This window comes from Bufo gargarizans, chromosome 2 (genome assembly GCF_014858855.1).
Source record: "Bufo gargarizans isolate SCDJY-AF-19 chromosome 2, ASM1485885v1, whole genome shotgun sequence".
NCBI classification, from domain to species: domain Eukaryota; kingdom Metazoa; phylum Chordata; class Amphibia; order Anura; family Bufonidae; genus Bufo; species Bufo gargarizans.
The window spans coordinates 410,197,832-410,219,237 of record NC_058081.1 but is presented as its reverse complement, the minus strand read 5'-3'; the positions used below and the strand labels follow the sequence as shown (position 1 = coordinate 410,219,237).

The 21,406-nt window shown below is 44.6% G+C and overlaps 1 protein-coding gene across 2 annotated transcripts in view; it reads right to left on the bottom strand.

Annotated features, from left to right (window-relative positions):
* The window catches only part of HNRNPAB (heterogeneous nuclear ribonucleoprotein A/B), a 31,274-nt gene extending 14,161 nt beyond the window's left edge, over positions 1–17,113 (bottom strand). Inside the window, exons 1-4 of one of the 2 annotated variants that reach the window (XM_044280871.1) lie at positions 16,958–17,113; positions 16,626–16,851; positions 3,675–3,843; positions 2,404–2,562 (exon numbers count right to left, since the gene is read on the bottom strand). In XM_044280871.1, the coding sequence (XP_044136806.1) occupies positions 2,404–2,562; positions 3,675–3,843; positions 16,626–16,822 (525 nt within the window). In that variant the 5' untranslated portion in view covers positions 16,823–16,851; positions 16,958–17,113. The remainder of the gene's footprint in view (positions 1–2,403; positions 2,563–3,674; positions 3,844–16,625; positions 16,852–16,957) is intronic. The other variant, XM_044280872.1, reaches the window with a different exon arrangement.
* Between the last annotated feature and the right edge of the window lie 4,293 nt (positions 17,114–21,406).

Here is a 21,406-nt window from a genome sequence, read left to right as displayed (position 1 = left end):
CATGCGTAGTTCGTTCCCTGTGCTGATGCCAGTACAGGGAATGAACATGATGCCGACACTGCGAATGCGCTAGCTCATGCATTGCGAGATTTCAGTGCTCCAGCTCTGTGACGTCAGCCAGCAAGGAGGAGATTCGGAGGACGCGGGGCAGTGCTGGGCTCCTTTCTGCTTGACTCATCTGGTCATTTGCATATCAAAACTGTTTAACACAATAAAAGCGCAGAGCTATGGGACCCGGGTACTGCAGATATGCTAGTGGCCATCTAGCAGCCCATGTCCCCAGCTCTATTCGCAAAATCATGATGACAGGTTTCCTTTGAGTGCTGCGGACTTCTATATATACACATACCTTTGCAACTTCACCTCCCCCCACCCCCAAGAAAGAAAAGCTTCCAGAGACAAATTTACTACAGCGTGCCCCACAAAAAAGCCCTCGCAGCTCAGTCAAAAAAAAAAGTTATCGCCCTTAAAAACCACAACAGAAAATTCCATGTTAGAAAATCCAGATGCTGTTCCTTCCCTTCCGAGCCCTGACAACAGTTTACGGCCAGAATTGTGGTATTACTTTATTCAGGAGAAAACTGGTAGCAAATTGTGTGCGTGTGGGGAAGATTCTCCAGTTTGTGAAAAAACAAGTTTTGGCCTAAAAAATCATTTTCTTAAAAAAAAAATATTCATTCACAGCCAAGGGTTACACGTTCTATGAAACACCTGTTGGCACAAAGTGCTTATACACTGTGGGGGTTCCTCAGGGTTTCTTCAAATGCAACATAGCACCCCAAGACCATTTCAGCGTTACTGTAAACTGCAGAATCAGGGTAAGGCCTCATGCACACGAACATGCCGTTTTTTGCGGTACACAAAAAAACAGAAGCCGCTCGTGTTGCCTTACTCAATTTGCGGAATGTGCACCAGCAATATAAAATGTCTATTCTTGTCTGCAAAGTGTGCTGCACGATCGATCCATGCTGAACGTCATGTGCCACATGGTCCCCGCATAACCAAGCGCCGCACCCCCCCAGCTGGCTTCATAGAATCCATAGGACGTCACACTTCACGCGTGCGTCCAGACACCCAGCTGCGGCTTTCCAGCAGAGGAATAACGCCCGCCATAAAACGCAAGAAAAACTATAAAAAAGCCATCACTGTATTTGTACTGACCTGTAGAATGAAAGTAACTGGTGACATGGAACGTCATGCTCTGATAGCGATACTGATACCAAGCACAGCATTGGATCAAACTGGGTATCAAAGTATAGAGACTTTAATACCAGACACCTGACATTTCCCCACACACTTTGGGGGTGGGGGTTGTCTCAAAGTGGAAAATATGGTAATTTAACAGAGTTTAATACCATATCCAATTACACAATACTAGCCTTTAGCCCAGGCATCCTCAAACTGCAGTCCTCCAGCTGTTGCAAAACTACAACTCCCAGCATGCCCGAACAGCCTACTGGTATCAGCCTACAGCAGGGCATTGTGGGAGTTGTAGTTTTACAACAGCTCGAGGGCCGCAGTTTGAGGATGCCTGCTTTAGCACATCTCTTGCTACAGGAGCCTCCTTATTAATGCTATGAAGAAAATGCACACCAAGCTATGCAACAAGCTTTAAACCAAGAATTCAGGAAGAAACAACGTGGCCACACCCATCACTCCAAAAATGACCAAAATTGAAGATTTCAGTGTGATTGCTTTAGCTGACCAGTCACCACCTACCACTGTCAGGAACACGTCTGCAATGTTTAAAGTTTGCCAGCCCATAACTTTTCCTTGAAAGATTGTTTGCCATTTGGGCATGCACAGTGGTTCAGTGGCTAGAACTGGTGCCTTGCAGCACGGGGTTCCTGGGTTAGAATCAGACCAAAGACAACATATGAATGAAGTTTGCATGTCCCTAATGTATTGCGATTGTCCATATTGCTTTCTTTGCTGGCTGGATTCACTTCTATCACATTATACACTACTTGTTTTCATGTTACAGACTACCCTACCTGCTGGGAAGCGGTTTTCACAGCGCTGACCGCATTGCTGCTACATACTTGATATATGTAAATGTTGTCTTTCAAATGATTATATTCAATAAAATATATGTTATCGTAACATGTCCTTGGTATTTGGTAGTATTGTATATTGTCACACATGACTTCATCCTTTTGATTATATTGGTTGTACAATTTTTTTTTCTATAATATGCAAGCACGACCACCATTGATTGATTGCAGGGTGGTCTGTAACCATGGAAACAAGCAGTGTATAATGGGAAAATTAAGCTAGCCGGCAAAGGGAGCTATATGGATAATAAATTAGTAAGTGGCTTTTATTAACTTTATCCTAATGAAATGCAACTTCCTGAAATGAGAACACCTTTAACTGCGTATACAAACATTACAGGAAACATACCTCTCCAAACGTTACAAAGTATTCCCTTATTTTATCTTCTCCAGCTTCTGGATTCAACCCACCAACAAATATTTTTTTTATTGGATCTTTCTTCATTGCCATTGCCTTTTTAGGGTCAATCAGCCTCCCATCCAATCTGTGTTCTTTTTGTTCCAGAACCTAAAAAAGTCAAGGTTTTGTAAAATGTTGAAGCGTTCCACTTATAAAAAACCGTTGGTAGACCACTTTCTTTTTAATGTCCACATGGCGTGACTTTACAAAGCAAGTGCAAATATACGCTTAAGCACAACTCTACATTGTTTCTAGTGCAAAAAATGCTTGCCAATTTAGTTAATCCTACAAATTAAGAAAAGACTATTGCCAGCAATTTTGCATATACCTGTATAAGGGGATGCCCATGCAACAGCATTTCTAAGCGTAGCGGGAAATTTTAATCTGTTCAGTTTCAAATCTGCCAGCAGAATGTAAGCAGTATCAATGCTTGTATTCGGTGCATGGAGCAGTGAACTACACAAGCATAAGCTTAAAGTGAATCTGTCACCTGGTTTGCACATATTAAGGGGTTACTACTGCCATGTACAATAAAATCCTAATTTCTTGCTGTAGTCTTCATTTTGTTTCACTATAAAATCCACTTTGTTACACAAATGAGTGTTCAAGGTCCCCAGAGGGGCGTTATTCTTCTCTGGAGCCCAGCAACTCCCCTGTACAGTGCACAGCCCACCTTTAGAGCTCAAGCATGCCTCTTCCAGCATAAAGTAACTGCTCATACCTGAACCTTGCCACCGCCCCCCTCTGCTATGTAAAATCTTGCGCAGTACCGCGGACTGACTGATTTAGAAACTCCTGAGGGCAACAGCTTCAAATGTGTCACTGGACATGCGCAGAGCCCAGTGACAAATTTAAAGCCATCGCCCGCAGGAGCTTCTACATCATGCAAGCAGTCCGCAGTACTGCACCTGCATGAGATTTCACAGAGGGAGCCTGTGGCAAAGAGTTCGGATGTGGGCAGTTACTTAGGCTGGAAGAGGCGTGCTTGGCCTCTAAAGGAAGGTGGGCACTGTACAGGGACCTTGGACAGTCATTTGCATAACAAAGTGGATTTTATCGCTAACAAAAAAAAATAAAAAAATGAAGACTACAGCAAGAAATCGGGTATTTTATTGTACATGGCAGTAGTAACACCTTAATATGCTCAAACCAGGTGACAAATTCCTTTAATGCAATTACGTCCTGAGAATCATACAACCCACTCAGGATCAGAGACAAACCTTGTCAACACTTGGAGCATCTTTAAAAAGAATGAATCCAAAACCTCTAGATCTTCCTGTATTGGAGTCCATTTTGATCGTACAATCCGATACCTCCCCAAACTTTGAAAAATAATCTTTCAAGTCTTTCTTGCTCGTGTCCCAGCTGAGACCTCCAACAAACATTTTCCTATAAAAAATAAAATAGGAAACAGATTATGCCAAAACCACCACATGGATCCCATGACGATTTTTTAAGCATGTAACACCAACACCAGCAAACACTGACATTGAAAAGTAATTTTAGTGAACAGCAAACTAAGCTGTAAAAAACAGTGTCAGGCAGCTGCTGCCAAGGCCAATAAGATAATGGGTTGCAGCCAAAGGGGCATAGATGCCCGTGATGAGAACATAGTCCTGCCACTGTGTACAGTTCTGGGCTCCTGTAAACAAAGCAGGCATAGCAGAGCTGGAGAGGGTCCAGAGGAGGGCAACTAAAGTAATAACTGGAATGGAGCAACTACAATACCCTGAACAGGTCGCACTACATTTTTTCCAGAAGAGTAAAAATACTCATTTGAGGAGTATGAAAGTTGCAGTAATTCAAATCCATAATAGATCAGCCTACACTTGCTCACATCTGCATTTGGATCCTCTGTTGCAGATTCTGTTGAAAGACCAGACAAAAGCCTCATATGCAGCTCTTTGGTAAAGAGACAGATCCCGAAAGGAAACTGAACGGACTCCTTCATAGTCAGTCTGTTCAGCTTCCTTGTCGGTTAGGCTGGGTTCGCATCACATTTGTCATACATTTAATGTACAGAAAGACGTATATATGTAAAAAGATGCCTCAGACAGATGCAATACTGTGGCATTTGTCAGAAACACATTAGCCACCATGTTTTTGCAGGATGAAAACGTGGTACACTATGCTTTACCATCTTGCAAAATGTATATTTTGTTTTGTTTCCATGCAACTCATGCCACAGTATGGCATCTGAGGGGAGTATTTATGTGAGGGACCATTACAGACCTAATTAACAGAAGACCATTCTAGCCTAGTGATCAAGTCCAGTCCCATATGGCAGATCTTCCCTGTGCTTTACCACCTGGCACTCCACCCTGCCACATACATCACACTGCACTACATACAGTGTGATTTGGTGCAGTGTGGGGGTAATGTAATTTTCAGTGATTAAGATGGAGTTGTATAAGTGACATTTAAGGTTTCTGTGTAACATTTTCTTTTTGTTGAAAGTTTTCCATATATCAGGCATAATCATTTCTTATGACATAATATATTTCATTCCAACTGTATGCATATAACAGACATTGACATTTAATGTTTATGGATGCGGTTAGATTTAATGAAGCCATAAAACAATGTTTGAGGAGATGTGCCAACTATGTCCATTATAGGGTTCTTACTATAATATGAAAGAAACCAGGGTTAAATCAAACCTTTAACCATTGAGATGGGGCTGATCTTTTCTGGACCAGTGCTGCAATTGCTTCTCTTCCAATTTGAATGGTACAAACGGAGCAAACTTTGATGCTTCGTTCCCTGGCTGCAGTGGGTGGTAGGAGACCTTTACCTAGTAACTTGGGTGCCAGCTGCACTACTTGCTTCCAGAATCTTATCTCAGCATGGGAAGGCATCATCTCCCTTTTTTAGGTCACAGTATGTTTTGCTGAGCACCAAACTGGGCCATGGTTGCCGGCACTCCTTGCTGCAGCCACCCCTCGAGTGTGCCCCTCCTTCCAGTTCACAATGGCTTCCCCTACTGTAGGGCCTGTATCTCCTCCAGGGCCCACCCAAAATAACCAACAAAGCTCCTTGCTGTGAGGAGCTTTGCTATTGGTTATTTTAAACACCGGCAGCACCGCCTGTGCAGTTCACAGCGCTCACTGTGCTGATGAATGGGAGGGAAAAGTCAAGGCGTATTGGAGTAAAATCGCCTGAACATGCGTCTATGACACCTGTACAGGCGTTCTTGCGACCTCTGGCCCTGAAAGATCAAAATCAGGGTTATTCACTTTAGAAAAAGACAACTGAGGGGAGATCTAATAACCATGTGTAAATATACCAGGGGACAGTACAGAGATCTATCCCATCAGCTATTTATCCCCAGCACTGTGACTGACGAGGGGACATCCTCTGCGTCTGGAGGAAAGAAGGTTTGTACACAAACATAGAAAAGGATTCTTTACGGTAAGAGCAGTGAGACTATGGATCTCTCTGCCTGAGGAGGTGGTGATGGTGAGTACATTAAAGGAATTCAAGAGGGGCCTGGATGTATTTCTGGAGCGTAATATTACCGGCTATAGCTTCCAGAGGGATCGTTGATCCAGGGAGTTATTCTGACTGCCTGATTGGAGTCAGGAAGGAATTTTCCCCTTAAGTGGGGAAATTGGCTACCACCTCAGTTTTTTGCCTTCCTCTGGATCAACTTGCATGATAACAGGCTGAATTGGATGGACATGTCTTTTTTCAGCTTTATAAACTGTTACTATGTGCTCCAAAATGAAGTGTGAACTTGCCCTAAGGGTACATGCCATCACACTTAGGCTCCTATGTGTAAATAAAAAAAACATGGTGTAACAGAATCAGCAAAGTATAGAAGAGAACATTGAAGAATGCAGTGGTGGTAGACCACAAGTCCCATCCAGCCAACACCAGGGGACAAACTACGCACAGTTGCCAGAAGAAACTGCTGCCTGTAGAGTAGTGCTGTGATAGGTTAATATAGCTTACTAGCCAATAGCAACACCTTCAGGGGATGCCAAACACTGCTTTGGGTGTAATTTGTGCTGCCCATTTCAGCTCTAACCACCTCAATTTTCTGCCCCTTGCCAGCTTTTACAATGAGCTTCCTCTGCCCTTGACATGTACAGTCGTGGCCAAACGTTTTGAGGATTACATAAATATTGGAAAAGTTGCTGCTTAAGTTTGTATAATAGCAATTTGCATATACTCCAGAATGTTATGAAAAGTGATCAGATGAATTGCATAGTCCTTTGCCATGAAAATTAACTTCATCCCCAAAAAAACTTTCCACTGCATTTCATTGCTGTCATTAAAGGACCTGCTAAGATCATTTCAGTAATCATCTTGTTAACTCAGGTGAGAATGTTGACAAGCACAAGGCTGGAGATCATTATGTCAGGCTGATTGGGTTAAAATGGCAGACTTGACCTGTTAAAAGGAGGGTGATGCTTGAAATCATTGTTCTTCCATTGTTAACCATGGTGACCTGCAAAGAAACGCGTGCAGCAATCATTGTGTTGCATAAAAATGGCTTCACAGGCAAGGATATTGTTGGCTACTAAGACTGCACCTCTATCAACAATGTATAGGATCATCAAGAACTTCAAGGAAAGAGGTTCAATTCTTGTTAACCAGCTCCCGACGACCTAACGCAGGGATGCGTCCTGCGGGCGGCCGGGTTATTCCTTGTTGACGCATCGTCACATCATCTCAGACGTCGTCTCATATTCCACTAACGTGACAAAAAAATTAAATCTCACATGAACTCACCATACCCCTCACGGAATCCAAATGCGTATTTATTTATTTTTTGACATTTATATTCCAGACTTTATACTGCCCTGGCATTTTAGGGGCCCTAAAGCGTAAATACCCCATAAGTGAACCCATTTTGGAAAGAAGAAACCCCAAGGTATTCCGTGAGGGGCATGGAGAGTTCATTGAATAAATATTTTTGGCACAAGTTAGCGGGAAATGTTTTCTTACAAAGTCATTTTCCGCTAACTTCTGGCAAAAAAAAATATATATTCTAGGAACTTGCCATTCACCTCACGGAATACCTTGGGGTGTCTTCTCTCCAAAATGGGGTCACTTATGGGGTATTTATACTGCCCTGGCATTTTAGGGGTCCTAAAGCGAGAAGTCTGGAATCCAAAATGCCCTTCGAAAAGGTACCCATTGGAATTTGGGCCCCTTTGCACACCTAGGCTGCAAAAGTGTCACATGTGGCATCGCCGTACTCCGGAGAAGTGGGGCAATGTGTCTTGGGGTGTAGTTTTACATATACCCATGCTGGGTGAGAGAAATCTCTGTAAAATGACAACTTTGTATAAAAAAAAAAAATGTGAAAGCCGTCTTTTACATAGATATTTCTCTCACCCAGTATGGGTATATGTAAAGATACACCCCAAAACACATTGCCCTACTTCTGACCACGGCAATACCACGTGACACTTTTGCAGCCTAGGTGCGCAAAGGGGCCCAAATTCCAATGAGTACCTTTTAGGAGGGCATTTTGGATTCTAGACTTCCTCTTGCTTTAGGGCCCCTAAAATGCCAGGGCAGTATAAATACCCCATAAGTGACCCCATTTTGGAAAGAAGACACCAAGGTATTTCATGAGGGGCATGGCGAGTTCATGTCAAATTTTATTTTTTGTCACAAGTTAGTGAAATGAGACTTTGTAACAAAAAAAATCCGCTAACTTGTGACAAAAAATAAAAACTTGAACTCACTATGCCCATCAGCGAATACCTTAGGATGTCTACTTTCCAAAATGGGGTCATTTGTGGGGTGTTTCTACTGTCTGGGCATTGTAGAACCTCAGGAAACATGACCGGTGCTCAGAAAGTCAGAGCTGCTTCAAAATGCAGAAATTCACATTTTGTACCATAGTTTGTAAACGCTATAACTTTTGCACAAACCAATATACACTTATTGCTTTTTTTTTATCAAAGACATGTAGAATACAATTAGAGAAAAATTTGTATAGAAATTAGTTTTATTTGAAAAATTTTACAACAGAAAGTGAAAAATTTCAGTCAATTTCAATTAACAAAAAAAGTAAATACCTTGGGTAAGAAAGTTATCAAACCTCAAGATAATTCTGTCATCGCTAACAGTTAAGGGTTCTCTAACAGAAAAGGCTTACAAGAAATACCATCTTGAGTGTCAAGTATTTAAAGGGATTGTCCAGGTTCAGAGCTGAACCCGGACATACCTCCATATTCACCCCAGGCAGCACCCCTGACAGGAGCATTGGAGCAGTTCATGCTCCGATGCTCTCCTTTGCCCTGAGCTAAATCGTGCAGGGCAAAAGCATTTTTTTTGGAGATCCAGTGATGTACTGGGCGCTCTCCATGGGGCTGCCAGGAAGTCTGGTGATGTCACAGCCACTGATGGGCAGGATTTAGCACTGCCCTAGCCAGTAAAACAGCTAGGGCAGTGCTAAAGCCCGCCACCCATCAGAGCTGGCAACGTCACCGAACACCCTGCCGGGCGGAAGTTTGGGGATTAGTGAGGTCTGAAAGAACTAAATTCAAGTCCCAAGGAGCAACTAGCAGTCTTATTCTAGGACCAAGTCTGCCGACACCTTTCATGAATTGTATGATCTATGGGTTAGAGGCCAACCTTTCGTACAAAGAAGCACTCAAGGCTGAAATCTGCAATGAGGGTGCTGGGTTTAAACCCTTTGTGTAAAAAAAAAAAAAAAAAAAAAAGGAAATGTTGCCCACTTTAACTGAAGGATTCTCCAACACCCAACGAATTATTTTTCCAGATTTTCTGGTAGATCCCAGTAGTCACTTTTTTTGCTGGCTAACATGGTGTTGACTACAGTCTGATAGGCCCTTAGATTTTAAAATTAACCTCAGGATCCAGACTGACATGGAAAACCGAGCCAGTAGAACCCAGGGTTTTTCCCTTGGTCATTTTTGAAAGAAGCCGATACTAAGAACTCATCGGCCAGTTTGGTACTATCAAAATTACATTCGCTGTCCTCATTTTGCTTAGGACTCATAATTAGAGGCAGTGGTGGGAAGCAGTAAGCTACATTAAAATTCAGCTGGATCGCAAGAGCGTCTGTTCCTGCACTCTTTGTCCCTTGGATCCAGGGAGAAGTAAATTGGCAACTTTGCATTGTTTTTGTTTGCAAGTAAATCTATCCCATCTCTGGACAAGAGAGTTGAATATCTTTTTTAGGGCTCTTTCACACTTGCGTTCTTTTCTTCTGGCATAGAGCTCCGTCGTCGGGGCTCTATGCTGGAAGAATCCTGATCAGTTATCCTAATGCATTCTGAATGGAGAGAAATCCGTTCAGGATGTCTTCAGTTCCAGACCGGAACATTTTTTGGCCGGAGAAAATACCGCAGCATGTTGTGCTTTTTGCTCCTGCCAAAAATCCTGAAGACTTGCCGCAAGGCCAGATCCGGACTTAAGCTAAACGTCATTTCGGCGCATTGCCGGATCTGACGTTTAGCTTTTTCAGAATGTTACTATGGCTGCCAAGACGCTAAAGTCCTGGCAGCCATGGTAAAGTGTAGTGGGGAGCAGTATACTTACCGTCCGTGTGGCTCCAGAGTGCTGCCATAGTAACACTGAACACATTTTGAAGACGGACCCGTCTTCAAATGCTTTCAGTACACTTGCGTTTTTCCGGATCCAGCGTGTAATTCTGGCAAGTGGAGTACACGCCGGATCTGGACAACGCAAGTGTGAAAGAGGCCTTAGGGTACTTTCACACTAGTGTTTGCTTTCTGGTATTGAGTTCTGTCATAGGAGCTCAAACTGATCAGTTTTATCCTAACTCATTCTGAATGGAGAGCATTCCATTCAGGATACATCAGCTCAGTCCCTTTTAAATTTTTTGGACAGAATATACCGCAGCATGCTGCAGTTTTATCTCTGGCCAAAAATACTGAACACTTACCGGTATAGCAGATGCGGCATTCAGTGTACCGGCCAAACAGATCCAGCTTTTTGGTCTGCGCATGTGCAGACCTTTAAAAAGGCAAAAACAAAATATACCGGATCTGTTTTTTCAGATGACACCAGAGAAATGGATCTGGTATTTCAATGCATTTGTCAGACGGATCTGGATCAGTCTGACAAATGCCATCAGTTTGCATCCGGATTTATGATTAAATGCATTTTCCCACTGTGTTTTGATACAATGAATACTGTGGAGTAGTAACCCAGACAGATGTGGTTCATCAGTACTGGTACCAAAACTTCCATCTGGACTAAGTCCAGAATCCCCTGCTCCAGATAAATACAACCAGGCCCTAAAGCCATGAGGAAGACAACCCAAATATTTGCCGTTTTAACTTAAAGGGAACCTGTCATGTGGATATTTGATTATAATTTAATTATATACTACTAAAAAGTACCTTAGATGTATTCACTTACTGGTGTGACAGATGGTTACCTCATAATATACACAAGGACTGCAACGATTAATTAACGTTATCCGATAATATTCGATAACTGGATTTGTTGTCAACAAATCCCGTTATCGAATAACCGGCCGATTAGTTGCTATGCGGGCGTAACAGTGCCATCCACAGATCCCCTCCATAAGGCTACTTTCAAACTTGCGTTCGGGGTTCCGCTTGTGACTTCCGTTTGAAGGCTCTCACAAGCTGCCCCAAACGTATCCGTACAGCCCCAATGCATTCTGAGTCGATGCAGACCCGCATAGAATGCATCATTATGGCTCCGTTTCGCCTCCACTCAGCAGGCGGACACCCTAATGCAGCTTGCAGCGTTTGTGTCCGCCTAGCTGTGTGGAGCCAAACTGCTCCGTCCTGACTTACGATGTAAGTCAATGGGGACGGATCCGTTTGACGTTTTCACAATATGGTGAAATTGCAAACTGATCCGCCCCCATTGACTTTCAATGTAAAGTCAGGAGCCCCTATGTTAGAATATACCATCGGACTTGAGTCGGATCGTGAATACTCAGACCCGACAGTTTATTCTAACACAGAGGCGTTCCCATGGTGGAGACGCTTCAAGTTAGAATACACTAAGAACTGTGTACATGACTGGCGCCCCCCCCCCCCCCCCCCCCCCCGACAGCACCCGATCTTACAGGAGGCTGTGATCTGCACAATTAACCCCTCAGGTGCCGCCCCTGAGGGGTTAATTGTGCGTATCATTGCCCCCTGTAAGATCAGATGCAGCCGGACCCCCCCTCCCCAGTTTTAAGTTAATTGGTGGCCAGTGCGGCCTCCCCCATCATTGGTGGCATCGGAAAGTGCCGATCGGAGTCTCAGATTATCCACAGAACCCCTCCATAACCCTTAGTTAGGACACCATAAAACTGGTGACAGATTCCCTTTAAAATCAAATTCTTTGAGTCCGGTGGGGTCAAATTGTATTGTTGGATTGAAAGTGTTGGATTTCTTGTGACTAGCAGCAATCCCATTTAAACTGGTGACAGGTTCCCTTTAAGTAGAGTCATTATAAGGAGTACCTTTCAGCCATGGGAGCTGCATGATCTAGGCTCCCCAGTCTGAGCCGCATGCCAGAAAATGCACCAGAATACATGTTCCCATGTGTTGCATGCGGTGGAATGCAATACCCCTCTGGGCCACTTCCTCTTACCCATGGATCAGGGCTTCAAACTTCACGTGGTCTTACAGCTCTGAGGAGCCCACGCATCGGCCGCAAGACCTGGGCAGAGGAGGACCTGGATCCCCCCCTCCCAGTTCCTAGGGTCCCATCAGCCCAAAACTATGGCATGATAGACCCTGGCAGGTATTACACAGAAAAAGTGGTGGCTCACTCACTGTTTCACATTTGGAAGGTGCACTACCCCACAGCAGGTATTACCACAGCCCTTCAGAACATTCCTGGGATCTCCTAGGCTAGCGGTACCTGAAAGGAAAACTGCAGGCCTGCTGCTCCAGGGACAGGAAACCACCGAGGAGAGGCTCCACCTTTTTATTCTGCAGGCTTCCTGTCCCTGGGGGTGGATCCTCTCTGGTGCTGTCGTGTGTGATGGGAAATACACTAGTGTGAAAGTACCCTTAGGAGGGCCTACCACCTCTCTGGATATCTCACTACACAAGGCTGTCGAGTCCAAGTCAAAGCTAGTTTTGGGTGGAGTCTGAAATGTTGCAATTAAAATATCTATTAACATTGTTACGTTAATTAACTTTTATAAAAGTTTATATTCCATCGATCCAAGGGCCACAAAACAAAATAGCAAGGTGTTCTAGTGGTGATCGAAAAGTCACTTCTCAAACCTTGTCCCTTTTACTAGGCATCTTCATGCTGCTCCAAGGTCCTAAGGCTAGTTTCACACTAGCAGCAGAGGACTCCAACAGGAAGGCTGTTCCGGCAGGTGACATGTACCGTTATTCCGGCAGCCTCTCGGCATGCGCTGCCGTCAGAACTCAGCCTTGCCCCATTATAGTCAAAAGGGGCCAGAGCAGTAGTCCAGGGGAACACATTCACTAGTGGCAGGATGGAACTGACAGGCTGTTCACCCGCCGGAGGGCCGTGCCACTAGTGCAAAAGTACCCTTACAATGCCTGAAACTTCTGCACATGCTCAGTAGCATGTTCCTTCTCTAAAGGCCAGAGGAGGAAGTTTACAACTGGGCATGCCTGCAGTCATCTCAGAACAAGACAGCATTAAAGTGTTCTCTGGGAATAGGTCACTTCACATGTGCCCACAACCTGCCTCTGCTATGGCAAGATTCATGCCTACCTGCCACCTGGTCCTGTGGACACCACTGAAGCCAGTCACTGGCTGCATCAGTAGCAGATATTTATGGCCATGCTGGAGATGATAAAACAAAAAAACACAACTGTGGACCAGAAAAGACATAGGAGCCAGTGCACCGGACAGGAGCTGCAGATAGCAGGCAAGTATGAGACTTTCCATAGCAGAGGTAGGTCGCAGGTACCTGTGAAGAAGCCATTTGTGTGGACAACCCTTTTGTGATTGTCCATATTGCCTCCTTCACTGGTTGGATTCAATCTTCCATCACATTAGTCTACGTTCACACTGGCACTTAGGCTGTCCGTTTGAGAGATCCAGTCAGGGCTCTAACAAGCGGTCCAAAACGGATCAGTTTGCATTCTAATGAATTTTGAATGGAAAAGGATCCGCTCAGTTTGCATCAGTTTAGTCTCCATTCTGCTTTGGAGACAGACACCAAAATGCTGATTGCGGTGTTTTGGTGTCCGTCTGATGAAACTGAGCCAATCCGATCCGTAGTGGCACAATGCAAGTCAATGGGGACGGATCTGTTTTCATTGACAATCTAGCACAATAGAAAAAGCAGTCAGTCCTCAATTGACTTTCAATGGTATTCAAGATAGATCCGTCTTGGCTATGTTAAAGATAGAAAATGTAAATTATCCAGCTCACCCGATTTCATCCCGTGACTGTGCACGGAGCAGACCCAAGCCAGTCCAGACATGAAGTGTAGAAAAAGAGGGTCCAGCACGCGTGGTAAAGTTTTGTAGGTCCCGGTCTTTATTGCACCGAAAAATTGTATAAGCATATACAGTGGCACCCCTCTTCACTCCCCCAGATTGAAGAGGGGTGCCACTGTATATGCAATAAATGTGCAATAAAGACCAGGACCTACAAAACTTTACCACGAGTGCTGGGGCCTCTAGTTTTCTACATTTTATGTTAAAGATAATACAAACGGATCCATTCAGAACGGATGCAGGCGGTTGCATTATCTAAACGGATCAGTCCATGATGGATGCGTACAAAACACGTGTGAAAGTAGCCTTAGACACTGCTCGTATCCATATTACAACCACCCTACAATCCATCAGTAGTCATGCTTGCATAGTAACAAAAAGTGGTGTCTTATGAACACTCCCAGCCACAATCATGGGTACAAGGCCATAATGTGATGAAACTGAATCTAGACGGTAAAGGAGGCAATTTGGACAATACAACACTAGTAGCATTAGCTGAAGTGAGACGACTGGCTAACAGTGCTCCAGTTACAGTGTATTGCATATTTACAGGAATTTCAGAAGCTGGATTCTGATAACGATGGTTTATGCTTCAGGTAGCTTGTTTACTTACAGCATAGTAAAAGCCTAAAGCTACCATTTACCACAGTAAGTTGTGGCATTGGCTACTTAGTCTGATAAAATGCAGGCGTAGGAGTCAACTCCACAGCCCTGTCCATGAACATTTTAAAAAACCTCTGCAATGCCATTCCTCCATCATTCTTGCTGGAGGTTTATGAATGACCTGCCAAAGGTGCCATAAAGGTCCAGCTAGGCATTTCTGGTTAGGTGCGAGTCTGCACAGTGCCGCTGGCAGTAGGACATACCCCAATGCTGCAGAACTCCTACATGGGAACTGCAAGTAGTTAAAAGTTCCAGGTGTTAAGAAGTCACAAATGTTTGGAGCATTTTCCTTGTACTAGTATGGTCAGACTTGCACACAGCTGCTTTGTGCTTAGAGAGGTTAGCCAAAATAATGAACGTCTTAGTTGCATGAATCACAGTTACTCACCTTTCTGTGGCACTGGTGCAATCCTCCTGCAGCAGCCACATACACATCAATTTTAATATACTTTAAAGCAGGCACCCTCAAACTGCGGCCCTCCAGCTGTTGTAAAACTCCCACAATGCCCTGCTGTAGGCTGTTCAGGCATGCTGGGAGCTGTAGTTTTGCAACAGCTGGAGGGCCGCAGTTTGAGGGTGCCCGCCTTAAAACCTTTAATTTGAGTTTGTTCAACAAATGCTTCCCCACAGGATAGGCGATAATTGATGGCCTATTCACTTCTATACGAGTCAGCACACCCATAGAAGTGAATGGAGAGATGGTTACACACACCACCATTCCATTCTCATGACACTTTGGAACCTCTGATAATCGCCTGCTGAGGGTCACATCAGTCAGACCCCCAACATCCCTATCGACTGGCTAAGGGTACTTTCACATTTGCGTTGTTGGATCCCGGCAGGCAGTTAAGTCGCCGAACTGCCTGCTGGATCCAGCAATCTAAATGCAAACGTATCATAAATGCATTGCAATACCAGATCCGTCTCTGGTTTTCAGCCACAAAACCGGATCAGTTTTTCCGAAACACTTGGGCATTAATGCATTACAAGGGAAAATAACGTCAGACCTGGCATTCCAGCAAGTGTTCCGGAATTTTGGACAGAAATTTAATACAGCAGCATGTTGCTGTATTTTCTCTGTCTAAAAACATAGCGACTGAACTGAAACATCCTTAACAGATTGCTCTCCATTCAGATCAGTTTTTCTGGTATTGAGCCCCTAGGATGGAACTCAATAGCAAAAAAGTTTAACCCAAGTGTGAAAGTACCCCAAGTACCGTTAAGCTACTTTCACATATGCAATTTGGTTTTTAGATCGGTTCCAGTTTGACTACGCATCAGTATGCATCTGTTCTGTAGGGAGGCGATTGTGTGAAATTGAACAAACTGGAGCAGTCACTAAATATATTGAAAGTCAAGGCTCCTAAAAAACTGAACCCGTCACCATTGACATTGTTTTTAGTGATAGATCTGGTTCAATGACTGGACTTAAAGGGAACCTGTCACCTGGATTTTGTGTATAGAGCTGAGGACATGGGTTGCTAGATGGTCGCTAGCACATCCACAATACCCAGCCCCCATAGCTCTGGGTGCTTTTATTGTCAATGACTCATCTCAGGTTAATGTGCATATGTATTACATTGTGTTTTTTTTTACACAATAAAAGCACACAGAGCTAAGGGGACTGGGTATTGCGGATGTGCTAGCGGCCATCTAGCAGCCCATGTCCTCAGCTCTATACACAAAATCCCAGTGACGGGTTCCCTTTAAAACCACAGCTTGCAGCAGTTTTGAGTCTGGTGACAAAATTAGGACGCCTTCCTTCTGTCAGCATTGGAATGGATCTCTCTCCATTCAGAATACATGGGAACAATACAACAAACAATTTGGCGCAGATAATAAACACTGATATGGAAGCGTAGCCTTCATTGGTTAGCCATTTTCACATTTGAACCCAGCTTGTAAGAACCGTGCACAGCTCAGGTTTGGCCACCCATAAATGGGGGATAACCTACAGATAAACCCACAATCGGCGATACATGGGCGGCCCCTCCCCCTCCAGCAGATGGCGCCAACAAAAGCAGAACAAAGGATGCATATATGAACATTGTTAAAGGCAGAAGATTACCAGAGGAGAGCTCCACAACTTACGCTGCTTGATTTACACTGGGAGAAATATCAGGTACGCACCCTGCGTCCTCCTCGGCTTTGCTTGCATCGATCTGCTCACCCTCGGAGCCATTTTGGCCTACCGGCATCACGGACTGTTTAGCGTCGGCGGAGTCACCCTGTGCAGTCTCATGGCCGTTCTCGGAGGTTTCCATGTACTGCTGCTCGGTCTCTGACATTTTCGATCACTCGAGCAAGGGGATCACGTCTAGAAAAGAAAGCAAAGCGTTACAGAGGAGAAGACGTGCACACGCGCATTAGACAGGCAGGCGAAGCATGCGTGCTGCGAGCGCAGGCGGCCGAGCGCCAAGTACCTGAAAACAGTCGCGGTGCGTGCGGACTCGGCCTCCTCGATGCTGCCTGTTCGCGAAGCCGCCTCTCACCCTTCCCCCAAAATGGTTTCTCTTGAGACAACCGACTCGTGGCTACCTTTATAAAGCAGAAACGTCACACCACTGAATATGGCCGCTCGCTATTGGCTAGTCCACAAACAAGCTCGTATCATTGAGCTTCCCTATTGGTCTGATTACTGCAGGGGTTGAGGGCGGGGCAATCTCCTGCGTTTCACCGCGAGACTTTTAAAGTGGAGGAACATGGGAAGCTTTTATTGTCTGTCGCTGGGACGCTGATCTCTTCGAGGACGGCCGCGGGTCATTAGTGGTAACACTATGTGTGACGTCTGTTGTCGGTGTTTCCACAAGGTGTTGCAGTCTTTTGCTAAGGGTACATTCACACTAGCGTTAGTCTTTCCCAGGCTTGAGTTCCGTCCTAGGGGCTCAATACCTGGAAAAGAACTGGTTTATCCTAATGCATTCTGAATGGAGAGCAATCCGTTCAGTATGTATCAGGATGTCTTCAGTTCAGTCCCTCTTATGGTATATGGCTGGAGAAAATATTACCAAACTGATCCGCTTTCCCACTCTGCACGTGCGCAGACCTTTAAAAATGCAAAAATAAATAAATGCCAGATCCGTTTTTCTGGATAACACCAGCGCAATGGATCTGGTGTTTCAATGCCTTTGTTATCTGGATCCATCGACAAATGCTATCCGTTTGCACGTGGATTCCTGGATCCAGCAAGCAGTTCCGGCGATATGTAATATTTATTGTTTATATATTGTATGTAAAATTGGCAAAGGGCGTGATTTATACTTAATATTTTGGTGTGTTTTTATTTTTACAGTTTATTTAATAACAATCCCCCCTCCTTTAGGGGCTAGAACCTGGGATCTTTTAATCCCTTGTCCTACTTGCCCTAATAGAACTCTATTAGGCTTCTTTCACACGGGCAAGATTTCTGTGCTGGTGCAATGCGTGAGGTGAACGCATTGAACCCTCACTGAATCCGGACCCGTTTGTTTCTATGGGGCTGTGCACATGAGCGGTGATTTTCACGTGTGTTGTGTGAAAATCTCAGCATGCTCTATATTGTGCATTTTTCACGCAATGCAGGCCCCATAGAAGTGAAAGGGACTGCGTGAAAATCACAAGCAGGTGTGGATGCGGTGCGACTTTTCACCCATGGTTTCTAGGTGACTCTCAGGATGGGTACACGATCATTATCATTTTCCCTTATAGCATGGTTATAAGGGGAAATAATAGCATCCTTCATAGAGAATGCTAAGTAAATTAGGGATGGAGGGGTTAAAAAAATAAAATTAAACTCCCCTCATCCACTTGTTCACGCTGATGGTGATGGACCATGTGATGAGCGCAGTTACGTCACCTAAGGTCCTTTTATCCCAGGTCCTCAAAGAAGAAGAAAGAAGACAAGCCAGGCTGCGCAAACAAGTGGATGAGGCGAGTTTAATTTTTATTTTTTAACCCCTCCATCTAAGGATCGCCCTATTATCGGTCTTACCAATATCATCGGCCGATATTCAGGATTTTGAATGTTATCAGCATCTGTTTTGCCAATATACCAATAACTTATGGGGAACAGCGCTCTGTGTCCCCTCAGCAGCACAGGGGAGAAGGAAGCAGTGTCTCCCCCCTGTGCTGCTGCCACTAATGAGAGGAGGCAGGACAAGAGGAGGGAAGGGGCTGTGGCCACTGCGCCACCAATGAAGAGAACTCTCTCATTAATTCATATACAGGAGGTGGGAGCTGGTTGCAGAATCACATAGCCAACCTCTATGAGCGGTAGCTGCGATCTGCGGTAGTTAACTCCTCAGGTGCCGCACCTGAGGGGGTTAACTGCAGCGTATCGCAGCTAACGCTCAGAGGTTGGGTGCCAGCTATGTCATTCTGCAGCCAGCTCCCGCCTCCTGTATATAAATTAATGAGTTATCTTCATTGGTGGAGCAGTGCGCCCCCCCCAACCCGAGTATTAATCATTGGTGGCAGTGCTCACAGGGTCCCCTCCTCCTCAGTGGCAGTTCTGATCGGAGCCCCAGCAGTGTAAGCCTGGGGATCCGATCGGTTACCGTGGTAGCCAGGATGCTATTGAAGACCTGGCTGCCATAGTCGGCTCCCTTGCTGCTGTGTGCACAGAGCAGCAGGGAGAGTGTGAAGTCCTATTAGCCCCCTTGGGGTTCTAGTCCCTAAGAGGGTTAATAGTTAAAAAATATATATATATATAATGATTTACAAAAAAACCTACATGTTAACAATAAACGTATTCATTTTCAGCAGATTTGTGTATGAATTTTTGAGTTTTTTTCAAAAATGAAAATTCTGACTATCGGTATGAATTATCAGCTATCGGCCTGAAAGTTCAGATTATTGGTCTTGGCCATAAAAAAATCAATATGTCAATCCCTACCTCCATCCCTAATTTACTTGGCATTCTGGATGAAGAATGCTATTATTTATCCCTTATAACCATGTTATAAGGGAAAATAGTAAAATTTACACAACACCGATCCCAATCCCGAACCTCCGTGAAGAAGTTTGGGTCTGGTTACCAAACATGGAGCTTTTTCTCACGGGCATGCAAAATGCATGAAAACGCTTTGCACTCACGTGGAATACTCGTGGAGCCCCTTCTCCGCCCCTCTGCGCTCTCTCTCATTAGAGGCAGGGGGAGAGACTGTTTCCCTCTTTCCTGTGCTGCTGAGAACAGCGCGATCCATATTCTGATACTGGGCTGCCTAGTATCGATAAGAGACAAATCCCAGTATCGGGCTAAAAGTATCGATTGGATATATGATACTGGAAACAACTTGGAGAAAAAAAGGTTTAAAAGCCTCCTCCCCTTTATCATGTCCCTTGGGTTGAAGTGGAGAGATGCTTCAGGGGTTCCCTCCTGCTTAAAGGGAACCTGTCACCATGATTTAGCGCATAGAGCTGGGGACATGGGCTGCTAGATGGCCACTAGCACATCTGCAGTACCCAGGTCCCATAGCTCTCTGCGCTTTTATGGTGTTAAAATACCGTTTTTAGTGATATGCAAATTACCTCCTATGTGTCCTGTAGCCGGAGAGGAGTCCAGCGGAAGGGAGCCCAGCACCGCCCCGCGTCCGCCGAATCTCCTCCTTGCCTGCTGACGTCATAGAGCTGCATTGCCGAAATCTCGCGATGCGCGAGCTAGCGCATGCGCAGTCTCGGCATCATGTTCATTCCCTGTACTGGAATCAGCACAGGGAACTAACTACGCATGCGCTAGCTCGCGCATCGCGAGATTTCGGCACTGCAGCTCTATGACGTCAGCAGGCAAGGAGGAGATTCGGCGGACGCGGGGCGGTGCTGGGCTCCCTTCCGCTGGACTCATCTCCGGCTACAGGACACATAGGAGGTAATTTGCATATCACTAAAAACGGTATTTTAACACCATAAAAGCGCAGAGAGCTATGGGACCTGGGTACTGCAGATGTGCTAGTGGCCATCTAGCAGCCCATGTCCCCAGCTCTATGCGCTAAATCATGGTGACAGGTTTCCTTTAAACATTTTTGCTCAGCCTTGGTGTTGCCTTGATTGAGTCAGGAGGGCTGATGCAGGGCGGCAGTCTCCGGGACAAGAGAGGGTAGATAAAAATGATTTTTTTTCTTTTTTTTTTTTTTAATTGGATTTTCTATTTATTTTTATTCAGATTTTTGTATATAAAATGCTTTTTGAGGAAAATATATTACCATCCAAAGGTAATTCCATCATGAAATAAAGATATTTTTTTTTTTTTTTTTTATAATTATGTAGAATAAGGTTGTATATATGATTAATTTTTTGGGTAAATAAATTCCATGAATCCATTCACAATGGCATGCTCTTCCAGAGGTTTTTGTAAGATTATTGGGCAGTTTCTCTGCCTACAAGATATTATCACAGATGCTTGGTTTACTTTTGCAGTTCTCAAAACTGAATTTGACTCAGCAGAGATCACAGGTCTCTTCACAGCAAAAATGTTATAACATGAACAGAGTTGAGAAAAATGCCTTAATCCTACTTCTACAAGCCTATGAATACAGAATCAACCTAATCAAACTAATATGAAAAGTTATTCTAAAAATCTTCATCTACTTGCATATTATAATTTATACCAGCAAGAATTAGTCTTCATGTAGAAAACTAGGATTTAAATCAAGCCTTACTGACTAGTGATTTAAATCAAATCCACCCCGCAAGAGAGCGGTCCTTCCGTCTGCCTAGGCCTAAGTCCTGCAGTGGCATGCTGCCCCGGGTGTCTATGCATCTTCTGTTAAGGTGCCTGGGAGTGTGGGCCGGCACTTGCATCTCCCCAGGGGGTGGGGTCTTGTGATACTGGGTCACGTAGGGGATGTGCAGCTGCGCCCCACGTGACCCGGAGTTCAGGTAAAAATGCCAGCTCA